The 13,469-nt window shown below is 38.3% G+C and overlaps 1 protein-coding gene across 2 annotated transcripts in view; it reads left to right on the forward strand.

The window, feature by feature from the left end:
- ABHD3 (abhydrolase domain containing 3, phospholipase) overlaps positions 1-7,405 on the forward strand; it is a 33,841-nt gene extending 26,436 nt beyond the window's left edge. The window contains exons 6-9 of one of the 2 annotated variants that reach the window (XM_059706486.1): positions 1,147-1,320; positions 2,816-2,864; positions 2,944-3,109; positions 6,542-7,405. In XM_059706486.1, the coding sequence (XP_059562469.1) occupies positions 1,147-1,320; positions 2,816-2,864; positions 2,944-3,109; positions 6,542-6,720 (568 nt within the window). In that variant the 3' untranslated portion in view covers positions 6,721-7,405. The remainder of the gene's footprint in view (positions 1-1,146; positions 1,321-2,815; positions 2,865-2,943; positions 3,110-6,541) is intronic. The other variant, XM_059706487.1, reaches the window with a different exon arrangement.
- Positions 7,406-13,469: the final 6,064 nt, after the last annotated feature.

The following is a 13,469-nucleotide window of genomic DNA, read 5'->3' on the forward strand; positions in this document are numbered from 1 at the left end:
AAACATCAGTGATGAGAATCACTGATTGGCTGCCTCCTGCATGCCCTCTACTGGGGATCGAGCCTGCAACCCAGGCATGTGCCCTTGACTGGAATTGAACCCAGGACCCTTTATTCTGCAAGCCAATGCTCTATCCACTTAGCCAAACTATATAGGGTGATGACTCAGCACTACTAACATGTGGGGACAGATAAGATGTTGTGCTTGTCTTATTTCACTCCTTCTTCCATTCCCACGTGGAATCTTGGGTTGTCAGCCATGTCTCTTGCTTTCTTCTCTATTCATTGAACACCAGGTTCATCTATTTCAGTGGTTCTCAACCTTGGCTGCCTCCAGAATGAGGCACAGAAATCAAGATTTTAAAAAGATTCCCAGGTGATTCTAATGTGCAGCCAAGGTTGAGAACCACTGCTCTATACCAAGGGTTGGAAAACCAGCCTGCAGGCCAGATCTGGCCAGCTGTCTGTGTTTGTATAGTCCAAAAGCTAAGAATGGTTATTTTACTTTTCAATGGTTGAAAGAAAAATCAAAACAAGAATAATATTTCATGACATGTGAAAATTATATGACATTCAAATTTCAATGTCAATATAAAATGCTTTATTGGGACATGTTCATGTCCATTTATTTATGTATTGTCTACAGCTGCTTTCAAACTACAATCACAGAGTTAAGTTGTTGCAACAGAGATTATAGGCCCCCCAAACCCAAAACATTTATTATGTAGCCTTTTATAGAAAAAGTTTGCCTGAAACACCTCTAAAATACTAAATTAAACATTCAACTGGAGGCTGGGGCATAGAGATTTGCAAAATTTTAATAAATCCCCAGTATCATTATGAAATAAAGAAAAAAACACTTTCACAATGGAATTATCTCATGGTTTTTTTTTTCATAGAAGGATGCACATATAAGCAATAACTGTATGCTTTTTCCCACTCACAATACAGTCAACTGCAAGGTAAACAAGTATATGAATGTAAGGAAAGAATGAATATACTGTACTTGCATGCTTTTCCAAGATAAAGTATTTAAACACTGGCTTATCTTTTTCTTCTTCATAGTTTATAAAGTCCATAGTTAGATATGGAATGTCTTGAGAGATAACAAAGTCATCACTGACTTTCCTATTTCTCCTCATTTTAGAATGCTGCTTTTAAATTACCTGGGCAAAATTGGGACAAAAACTCCATTGAAGGCAGCTGCAACCTTTTCGGTTGGTTGGAATACTTTTGCTTGTTCAGAGTCATTGGAGAAACCACTAAACTGGCTACTTTTTAATTATTATTTGACAACTTGCCTCCAGTCTTCAGTTAATAAGTGAGTCATCTTTATAATCTGCTATCTCCAAAATTTTTGGATTACATACCCCAACAATAAAAAGTTTTAAAGCACAGCGCTGTTAATATATGCATATTTATGTTACATTGCATGCATTCACTACTGCACAAAATGGTCTTTATATTAGAAATGTATACAGGAGTAAAAAGATTTTAAGTATAAACTGAAAATATAGATAAAAGTTCTAATGTTTTCTTTCTGTACTCCAATGGATCATCTTGTACAACCCCAATGGTATGGGCCCCCATTTGAAGATCATTGTTCTGTCACTGTTCTAAATTATTCTAAAAGACTAAAAACATTAGTATCAAGTGTGTTGAGTAACAATATGAACTATTTCCCTGGATTTCCTACTTGTTACTAATGTTAGCACCTAATTCTCTCCTAGGTAGTAAGTAATGTATATATTAAGTGTTTTCAGTGCTGAATAATAGGTTCCTTAAGTATATGCTTGCAACAGTCCCTCCAGTTCTTAACATTGTCAAAATGCCATCTTTGCACTTATTTTTCTGGAACTGTTTGTGTATATTCTAACAGTTAAACAGTATGGTAGCAAAGAAAATAGATATGTTTCTGTTTATTTTTTTATTATTGTTACCATGCATTTTTTGGTGAATTGCTAAATTAAAATATAAACTCTAAATAAAACTCAGTTAATTTGTGCATGCCTTATTGAAAACCATAGTTACCCAAAAGTTGACATTAAGCATTGGATTAAACTTAACCTATTTGTTAAAGTAAGGGTGTTGATTATAAAATAGTGCTAAGAATACTAAAGAATCATCAATTACTGTTGGTCACTGGAATGAGGGACAGTAGCAAGAAAAGTGAAGAAGGTGATTCAAATTAAAATATGGTTATTCAACAAAAATGACCAAAATTTAAAAAATAAGTACGTATGTAAAAATATGTAATAATTTTCAGTATAGCCATTTAAAAAATAATATCTTCAGGTAATGTATCCAATTAAAAGCTTCTGGCTTAAATAAGGCCTTTTTGGCCAAATTGGTTTAATAGCAGCAGTGTGTAGGTCTAATTTATTATGAAACAGCCCTTACATTTATTTTATAGAACTGGTTCATGCTTTCTAAATTAAGAAAAAACTTCTTTAACCAGGCCAGTTGAGCATGGACCCATGAACCAAGAGGTCACTGGTTCAATTCCCAGTCAGAGCACATGCCCAGGTTGTGGGCTAAGTCCCCAGTAGGGGGTGTGCAGGAGGCAGCCGATCGATGTTTCTTTCTATATATCCCTCACCTTTCCTCTCTCTCTAAAATTAATAAAAACATATTAAAAATAGAAAAAAATACTTTAAAAATGTCTTTGGGACAAATATCTGTGTACTCTAATTAAGTAAATATTTACCATGGAGTACCAACTTGGTGCCCTGTGCTAGGGTTAGTTATATATTATTTAGGTATGTTTGAGATAGGAATGACCTTACTTTTTTCCTTTTGAAATTCTTTTGTTTCAGGCACCGGCATATGTTTGTAAAACAGATTGACATGGATCATGTCATGAAGGTAGGAGAAAAACTATATGTAATACTTTTATTTTCTTTTTTGATCCCCAAAATAATTACAATCTGTTTTTGTGTTACAGGCTAAATCCATTAGAGAATTTGATAAGCGATTTACTTCAGTCATGTTTGGATACCAAACAATTGATGATTATTATACTGATGCCAGTCCAAATCGTAGACTGAAATCAGTAGGGATTCCAGTGTTGTGTCTGAATTCTGTGGATGACGTTTTTTCACCCAGTCATGGTAAAATTAACATAGTTATATACATTTTGACCTGAGTTAACTGTTTTAAAATATTGTTAGGCACACAATAATGATAAAATGCCAGTCTTATAGTTTCCACTGTGATAAACAAAAAATGGTTAGATACTCATAATTTAATCTAAATATATCAGATCAGCTCTAGCCAGCTTGGCTCAGTGGATAGAGCATCGGCCTGCAGACTGAAGAGTCCTGGGTTCGATTCTGATCAAGGGCCATGCCCAGGTTGTGGCCTTGACCCCCAGTGAGGAGCATGCAGGAGGCAGCCAATCAGCGATTCTCTCTCATCATTGATGTTTCTCTCCCTCTCCTTTCCTCTCTGAAATCAATAAAAATCTATAATAAATAAATAAATCAGATCACTTTAAAGTTGTCACAGTCCACTGTGAGAACAAATTAAGACTCAGTATTTTAATTGTTCTCATTTTTATAACCTTTCCTTCTTATCAAATATACTATTCTTTGAACAGTGTATATTATAGTATCTTTGCTTCAAAAGTCATCACTTGCCTTTCCTTTCTGAGATTCCTTCCTATACTGAAGGCTTTGGAATCTTTCTCCCCTTTTAACCTGGATGAGAACTTGAGACTTTATAACATGATGTCCTTGAATCTCTTAATGAGTGTAGCACATTCAGACTCTACAGTTATATCTGAAGGAAACAATCTTTGTTTTTTCTCTGGATACTGTACAAAAGAAAATTATGCCAAATTAACTTCCTCTCTTAATTCAAGAAATATGGAATTTGGAAACAGATATAGGGTCCAGGGTTCGATTTCGGTCAAGGGCACATACTTGGGTTGCAAGCTCGATCTCTGGTCCTGGTCTGGTTGCACAGGGGAGGCGACCAATCAATGTGTCTCTCTCACATGGATGTTTCTCTCTGTCTCTTCCCCTCCCTTCCACTCTCTCTCTTAAAAAAAAAAATCAATGGAAAAATAGCCTTTGGTGAGGATTAACAAAAAAAAATAAATCAATGGAAAATATATTTTCTGGTGAGAACTAACAACAACAAATAAGTAATCATACTATCTTAGGAATCAGTAGACTTTTTCAGTGAAATATTGTGAAGCTTTTTAGAAAACGTTTTCTCCCTATTTTTTCCCCTAAGTACTTTAAAATTTTTTCTCCCATCTACTTCATTTAAAAAAATTATTCTGACTACAAACATGACACATATGTATTGTCAAATTATCAGAAAATCCACCAAAGTATGTAAAAAAATAAATAAATAAATCACCTATCATCTCTCTAGGAGATAACAATTAATTGCGTGATTCATGATTAATCACAGGTAATAGTAGATGACTGAAACTTTTGGCCTTTGATCACAAACTGTAAACTTTAGTATCAGTTGAATTACATAATGATTGTTTAGCCTATCCATTGAATTAAGAAAGTCTGGTATTTATCTATTTTTATATTTCACTGACCCTTCTCCTACCAACAAAAATTTCCCAATATTTAACCTGACCCAATTGGTTTAAGTTTAAACTCATTATTTTCTATTCTTTCTCAAGCCTGTAAATTAGTCTTGCAACTTGAAATAGTGGGCAATTGTCTGCATTCTGAGAGGGAAGGCAGCCAGCATCTTTCACATGACTCAATGTGGACAGCCTTTTGTTCTTCTGATGTGACTGTAACTTTCAATGTTAGAAATTCCTGAGTGTATTCAGAGTGTAAAATTGGGTCTCTTATAATTCCATTGCAGGCAAATGAAGCACTCCAAATCTAAGCCTTAATGAAAGGTGAAAAGCAAAAATAGTTTCAGTCATTTTCCCTGTCCCTCCCCTTAAGCTCTCACACCTGATCCTGTTATAGAAGTTCATTTTTTAGGTGTTGCTGGTTGAGGATGTGAGTTCAGGCCTCCTTTTAGACAAGAACTTGACTTGCTGGTCCTTGATTTATCAAGGGAGTATTATGAGGGGTCAAATTTAGAGCATCATCTAAACAGGCAACTTAGGCACACAGCAGAAGCTCTGTCTTGGGAGGAGCTCAGTTCTCATTATAGTGCAGTGGTTCTCAACCTTCCTAATGCCGTGACCCTTCAAAGCATAGTGATTAATCACAAAAATGTGTAATTATATATGTGTTTTCCGATGGTCTTAGGCGACCCCTGTGAAAGGGTCGTTAGACCCCCAAAGGGGTCGCGACCCACAGGTTGAGAACCGCTGTTATAGCGTGTCAGTGTCCTTTCCTTCCTTAGAAGGGCGTGGGGTGGTGAGAGCTGACCTTTACTTAGCTCCTTTACCTCCTTTAACTCTCCCCAAGATGTGAAAGTCTAATGATTGCATCAACCATGTTACCTTAAATAGGGAGATAAGATTTAGCATATCTGAATCAAAGCACTTTGCATGCCAGGTTGGAATCCATTATAGATCTTAAATCAAAACATTTTCATTCTTTGAACTCTAAGCATGGGGATGGATGGGGGAAGAACAGCTTTAATTCATATCTTAAAGTTTTCACTCAGGAAGATTTTTGTAGAGCATATAAAAAGACTCATTACTGCTGAATTATTTACATATAGCAACTATATTTTCAAAGTAAAGTTCTTTTTTCCTGACATAAATATAAATTCAGAGAAGGAATATAAAGAAAAAATAATCACCAATGTTTTTAACCACCCAAAAATAATCAGTTACCACTTGGAGTAGTATTTTATTTCATTCTTTTTTGCTATCTATATATGTTTTTACTATACAGATCACAGGTATAATTTTGAATCCTTGATACAGCCACCATTTGGGATCTAATGTCATGTAAAATTAACCAAAGTCATACATAATGAATTTATAACTCTCACAAAGGTCATAAGATTAGTTGTTTTTCTTTCCTGGTGTAACACCTAAGTGGGAATCTTGCAGCATAATGTAACTATTTATCATTCCTTGAAATATCTTTAATTTCTCATAACAAGATTAGGCCTGTTCTTTTGTGTTATGATTAAACACTTGAATTGGTTCTTTCAAAAATGATGGTCCAATACATAATTGTAAAGATGTACTGTTATAAGAATATACCCTGGCTAGTGTGGCTCAGTTGTTTGAGCATTGTCCCATGCACAGAAAGAACTTGTTCAATTCTGGGTCAGGGCACATACCCATCTTGTAGGTTTGATCCCAGGTCTGGATGCAGGCGGGAGGCAACTGACCAATGTTTCTCTCTCTCCCTCTTCCTTCCTCTCTCCCTCAAAAATCAATAAAAACATATATAGATAGATGATTAATATAAACTAGTCAGACTTATTCCATTAGCCATACTCATTACAAATATGTGTTTAATGTTTTGTTCTTAATGATTGGAAATAATAAAGACATACACTTTTCCTTATTTCCTTATTATCCAAAAGTTGTAATAATTATATTTTTTCTCTCTCCTTCCCTTTCTTACTCACCCTGTCTTTTCCCCAAGCTATTCCAATAGAAACTGCTAAGCAAAATCCGAATGTTGCTTTGGTCCTTACTTCTTATGGAGGCCATATTGGTTTTCTGGAGGGCATCTGGCCAAGACAGTCCACTTATATGGATCGAGTCTTCAAGCAGTTTGTGCAGGCCATGGTTGAGCACGGACATGAACTCTCTAACATGTAGTTTTTCAGGTGCGTTTTGTCTGAACCACCATAGAAAGCAGCTCAGCTTACTACGCACAAATCTTAGCTACTGTATATAAAGCAAATAAGCCAGCTGGTGGTGAAGAGGTCCATAATGACATGCAAAAACTATTTTTGGGGGAAATAAAACAACTATGTAGCAAAAAATAAAATGCAGATTTAGATTGTAATTTTTGTAGATTTTTATTTTACTATGCCTTACCAAGTATGACCTTAAATAAAGTAGTACAAACATGCAATTGCACTTAACCAAAACTATTGTGTAAAAATATTTTAATTCCTCAGGGTTTTAATTTAGGCTAGTATGTTTTAGATTACTCATTTTACATGATTTAATGGCACTTTAATCTACCAGAGATTATTGGTAAGAGATTTTGGCTATTTGAATGTAAGTTATAAGTTGGCACATTCCTAAGGGTATTTATATGATAATGACATAACTGAAATAAGATAAAATACAATATATGCTAAATATTTTATGGGTTCTAACTTTAAAAGGCAAATGCAACAATATTAGACTAACTCTATACATGCTCTTTTATTCTGATAATATTAAAGTAAGGCTGACTTATGTTTTATAATGATTATAGTGTACATGCTTATTTTTAAAATAGTATATATGCATATATATCATGATACTAAAATAAATTATATTTTAAATTGTTGCTTTGTGAGTTTGTTTTTTAACCCTCAATTGAGGACATGATTATTGATTTTAGAGAGAGGAGAATGGAGAGAAGAGAGAGAAAACAGTGAAGTATGAGAGAAACATTGATCAGTTACCTCCCATACTCACCCTGACTGGGGATCGAACCGAAAACCTAGGTATGTGCCCTGACCAGAAATTGAACCCACAACCTTTCGGTGTATGGGACACTGCTCCAACCAACTGAGCCAACCAGCCAGGGATCTTTGTGAGTTTTTATCTACAAAAAGTAATCCCTAAGATCAACCAAAGGACTTGTATGCATGCATATAAGCATAACCAATGGACATAAGACACTGGGGGATAGGGGAGGCTAGGGGACTGTCTAGGGCGGGGGGGAAAAAATGGACACATATGTAATACCCTTTGTATTACTTTATGCAATAAAAAAATAATAAAAAATAAAGACTCTGGAATTTGAAAAAAAAAGTAATCCCTAGAAAGCAATATAATTATGATAATTGCTTTCTAATATAATTTATGAATTGCATTAGTAAGAAATATTAAAATTGTTTTGCTCAATGTTTCCAGAATATTGGGGTCACACCATGCATACCAATTAAAAATACTTACAGCTACAAGAAACCTGTCTAGCAGTTACTTAAGTATAATGGTAGCTAATTATCTCACATCACAAGTAGTCTCTAGGTCAGGGCTCGTGTAAGGGTTTACCAGTGTCTTTGAAGACTCAGGCTCTATCCTTAGCAGGATAACTAGTTATCTACTAGATAAAGGATGGCTACTGCATCTTCAGACATCACATTTATGTTCAGAGAAGGAAAAGGGGGAGGGGTGGAGCTAGATACACCTGCCTCAATGAAAGTGAAAGCTTTCCCAGAAGACTTGCTTTTAAACCCTTTGGCCAGCCCTAACCAGTGTGGCTCAGCAGATAGAGCATCAGCCTGCAGACTGAAGGGTCCCTTCCTCTCTGTAAAAAATCTCTGCGCTTCCTAGACTTGTAGGGGAAGTTTTCTGTCGTTATTTCTACAAATAGGTTTTCAATATCTTGCTCTCTCTCATCTTCTGGCACCCCATAATTCCGATGTTGGTACGTTTGAAGTTGTCCCAGAGGCTTCTTACACTATCTTCATATTTTTGGATTCTTTTTTCTTTTTGTTTTTCCAGTTGGGTGTTTTTTGCTTCTTCGTATTTCAAATCTTTGACTTGATTCTTGCGATCTTCTAGTCTGCTGTTGGAACTCTGTATAATATTCTTTATTTCAGTCAGTGTATGCTTAATTTCTAGTTGGTCCTTTTTTATAACCTCGAGGGTCTCACTAGATTTCTTGAGGGTCTCACTAAGTTTATCAGCAGTTTCTAGAGAATCCTTGAAAAACCTTAAAAGTGCCCTGGCCGGTTTGGCTTGGTGGATAGAGCATTGGCCTGCGGACTGAAGGTCCCAGGTTCTATTCCGGTCAAGGGCATGTACCTTGGTTGCGGGCACATCCCCGGTAGGGGGTGTGCAGGAAACAGCTGATGTTTCTCTCTCATCGATGTTTCTAACTCTCTATCCTTCTCCCCTCCTCTCTGTAAAAAATCAATAAAATATTTTAAATAAAAGAAAAACCTTAAAAGTGTGGTTTTGAACTCTATATCCAGTAGTCTGCTTTCCTCCATTTCTGTCATTTGTGACCTGTTTCTTTGTCTCCACATTTTTTATGCTTCCCTGTGTTGATAGAGTGGCTTTCTGTGCTAGGTGTCCTATAGGGCCCAGTGGCTCAGCCTCAGCAATTACCTGAGGTGGACACTCTTGGTGCACCCTCTTGTGGGCTTTGTGCTCAATATTGTTGTAGTTAAGCCTTGATTATTGTAGGTATCACTGGGAGGAATTGACCTCCAGGCCAACTGGCTGTGAGAATCAGCTGTGTCTGCAGTGGGAGAACTTCTGTGCTGGAGACACCCTTCTGGGGCAAGACTTGCTTCAGTGGGGCTTTGGTGCTCACTGAGTCTGCCCCGAGTGTGTCCCTTATGGATCTGAGGAGTTGTAATCTGGATGGTCCCACTCTGACCACTGGGTACACTGGCTCTTGGATCTCCAAGGAGGTGCTAATTTAGCCTGCCTGAGGCTACTCAGCAGGAGCCCAGCTGTGAAGCAAAGCAAGCTGCTGTGGGGCATTGAGCTTTCTTTTGGAAGTTCTGGGTTTCTCTGACCCAGCTGCAGTTTGTTAGGTAATTTTCAGATTGCAAAGGGCCAGGCCTTTCATATGCAAAAGCCTCTGTGCACAGCTTGGGTGGGGTGGGGTCTCTGAGGATCAATAGGGTGAAGCAAGCAGCTATGGCTGCGCCTCAGTCCTACCCTAAGAAGCCTGGCTTCTCAGTGTCCTGGTAATCGCTGCAAGTACCTCTGAGAGAAAGCCACCCTCGAGGTCTGACCGATGCCAGACAGTCCAGTTTCTCCTGTATGAGTCTGGGTCCCCAGAGACTCGACCAGAACTGGAATTCAGAGCAGTCAGGAGCTTGAGACTCCCTCCCAATTGAAAAAGACAACCGTGTCCTCAGTTTCCAGCCCTTTCCACGTGTGCCGCATCCTCAGCTGCTAGCCTTTTCCACGTGCGCCATATCCTCAGTTGCCAGCCCTTTTGGCATGCACCTCCATAACTCTGCACTTTACTTCTGCACCTCCTCTGAGTCTCCGTGTGCTTTTCTTTCCTTCTAGTTGTAGAATTTCCACCCAGCCAGCCTTCCTGTGGTTCTGGATGATGTCTGTTTTGTCTTTTAGTTGTACTTTTGAAGTGTTGTGCGAGGCAGCAATTTCTGGTGTTTACCTATACCGCCATCTTGGTTTCTCTCTTGCCACTTTTTAAAAATTGATTTTGAGAGGAAGAGAAACATTGATGAGATACATCGGTTGCCTCCTGTATGTGTCCCAACAGGGGGTTGGACCCATGACCTAGGTATGTGCCCTGACTGGGAATCGAACCTATTACCTTCTGGTCCATGGGAAGACACTCCAACCAAGCAACACCAGCCAGGCAGTGCCACCTTTTTCATATTTTTGTGATTTTGTTTAAAATGGCCCATAAGCATAGTTCTTAAGCATGCCCAAGGCTGTCATATGCCTTTTGGAGAAAATACATGTGCAAAAAAGCTTCATTCAGGCTTGAGTTATAGTGCTACTAGAGGCTAGACCTGGCCAGCAATCAGGGCTTATCTTTGGGCAACTGGTGGGGCAATTGGGGATGGGGGGGCGCCCCAGCAGTACCCACCTTGGTTGGCCTGAGCCTGTGGGTAGCTCCTGTGTTGTCTGCCCCCTGCTGGTCAGTGTGCGTCATGGTGACCGGTTGTTCCGCCGTTTGGTCAATTTGTATATTAGGCTTTTATTATATAGGATTGGTTGTGAATTCAATGTAAATATATATTAGTGTCTTTAAACAGAAACACACATATAAAACAAGGTTATATATTAATCCAGTTGCTGAAAATATTACTGTAGGCCAGTGGTTCTCAACCTTGGTTGCACATTAGAATCACCTGGGAATCATCCTCCAGAAATCCTGTTTCTTTGTTACTAATGTTGTGGTCTCACCGCATAACAAAGAAACAATTTCCAGAGGATGAGGCTCAGAAATCAGTATTTTAAAAAGATTCCCAGGTGATTCTAATGTGCAGCCAAGGTTGAGAACCACTGCTGTATGCTCATAGGAATCTAACACTTTATTTCCCCTAGGAACATGGGTTAACTCAGAATTTGCAGCAACTTTATAGCACTTAATTACCATGAATAAAAATCTACTGCATTTGACATCTAGAGCCTTTGCTATTCTTCTTTTGTAAATTGAATCTCACATATATACTACCCTTACCTAAAATGTAAAATACACATACACAAACACTTTAATGCTTTACTGACAGGAAAAGCTGGTTTAGATAAATGTAACACTACCACATTTCTACACGAAGATAGTTAGCAAATTTCCTTTTTCAAAAGTATGTGCCTTAATTTTTTGATCCACAAGAATTCTCACATTAAATAATGAAGGCTAATATTAGGTATACTTTTCAAGTTAAAATGTATCTAGAAAATGTCTGCTATTGGTTTAAGATGGGCTTTCTTCATCATGTTAAGGAATCATCTTTCAGTTTAAGTTTTTCGGAGTGTTATATCTTATGAAATGTCATACTAATGTAATCATGTAAATTTTTACTGACTATATTAATACATTTCAAAATACCAAGCCATCCTTGCATAACCACGATAATTACAATAGACTAGGGGCCCAGTGCACGAATTTGTGTACCTTAAAAGGAACTGTGGGCCACAAGGCTACAGTGGGCACAGTGGCAGGTCTCAGCCCATCCTCCACATTCATCCGGCCCCTCCTGTCACGGCCCTGTCCACCAGAAGCCCCACTCCTGCCCACTGATGGCGCAGAGCAATTTGGGCCAGCACCAGCAGCAGGTGTGAGCACCGGTTGCTGCCCCAATCGCCCCTCAGGAGCAGGGGGAAGTGGAGAAGCCCTCAGGGGCGATTGGGGTCAGCAGCCACCACTCGCACCCATTGACGGCACCAAGCAATAGGGTCTGGTGCCTGCAGCGGGTATGAGTGGTGGCCCTGAGCACTGGGTGGGACTACATTGCGCGGGAGCAAATAATTTTCAGTAACCATCAGAGGCTCACCCCAATGACTACTGGCACCCTGCCTTGGTCTGGCGTCCCCACTCACCTGCTCTACCATCCCACCGTGGCCAATGCTCACCATGTTCTGCGCTCTGCATCCTGCTGCCAACGCCTGCCATGTTCTGCGCGTGCCCCTGGTGGTCAGCACACGTCATAGTGACTGGTTGTTCAGTTGTTCCGCTGTTTGGTCTATTTTCATATTAAGGTTTTATATGTATAGATTAAGATACTGTGAAATTTGATATTCTATTATTCCACTTACAATTTTCTACCTAAATGCAATTCTTTTAAATATATTTTATTGATTTTTTTACAGAGAGGAAGGGAGAGAGGGATAGAGAGGTAGAAACATGGATGAGAGAGAAACATTGATCGGCTGCCTCTTGCACACTCCCCACTGGAGATGTGCCCGCAACCAAGGTACATGCCCTTGATGGGAATCACACCTGGGACCCTTCAGTCCGCAGGCTGACACTCTATCCATTCAGCCAAACGGGTCAGGGCTAAATGCAATTCTTTAAAAAAACAAACAAACAACACCTAAATTTCACTAAATCTTAAGCTTTAAAGGTATCAGAAATATGCAAAATGCAGCAGCACTAAGATCCTTATATACTTTTTGGGGGAAGTAGGGCAAGAGAAACATTTTAAAACTTGGTCTGTTTTCTACTCCTACTGCAGGGCATCCTTTATAGCTAATAACGGCAGTTCAAACAGCTTTTCCCTCATACGTAAAAATGAAATAATGACTTCAAGTGGATTAAACTCAATCTAGTAACCACTGTGGTTTACTCTTACATTTAAACTATGTTACTAGACTGGTTTCACAATGCAAACATCTAGATATTAAAACACAAAAATAAAACAGGTTAATAACTTTGAGGTTACACTGGCATGACTTAAAAATGAGAAGCCAATATACACTGCTTTTAAAATAGACGAGATAATAGGAAGTACTCTTTATCAGACAGAGTTGCCACAATTTCCAGTTACGCATTAATGTTTATTTTAATTTTGCTTCCCTTTTAGCCTATAAGGTCTGAGGACAAAAATCAACTTATGTTAGTTCACTTGTGCCAGGTCTTTTCTGTTTGCTCCCTTTGAATATCTTCTTCACCTTGCTGCATCATTGGGCTTCCTTGCTTGCTGCTTAGGTTCAAATAATTGGAATGCTAACAGATCAGTGGATAGACAAGATTGAGACACATATACCACACACAAATAGTCTTGCTACCTCTCAGCTTACATAACCCTCTTACAGGGCTAAAACCTTTTTAGATAGTCTGCAGACAATTTCCTCATTAAAAAAAAAAAAAATAACAAAACACAAAACTCCACAAGCTTAATTAAATGAAAATACAAACTTAATCCCCCATATTCAAAATTAATTTTCTTCCCTTAGCATAT

Source organism: Myotis daubentonii, chromosome 8 (assembly GCF_963259705.1).
Source record: "Myotis daubentonii chromosome 8, mMyoDau2.1, whole genome shotgun sequence".
Taxonomy (NCBI): domain Eukaryota; kingdom Metazoa; phylum Chordata; class Mammalia; order Chiroptera; family Vespertilionidae; genus Myotis; species Myotis daubentonii.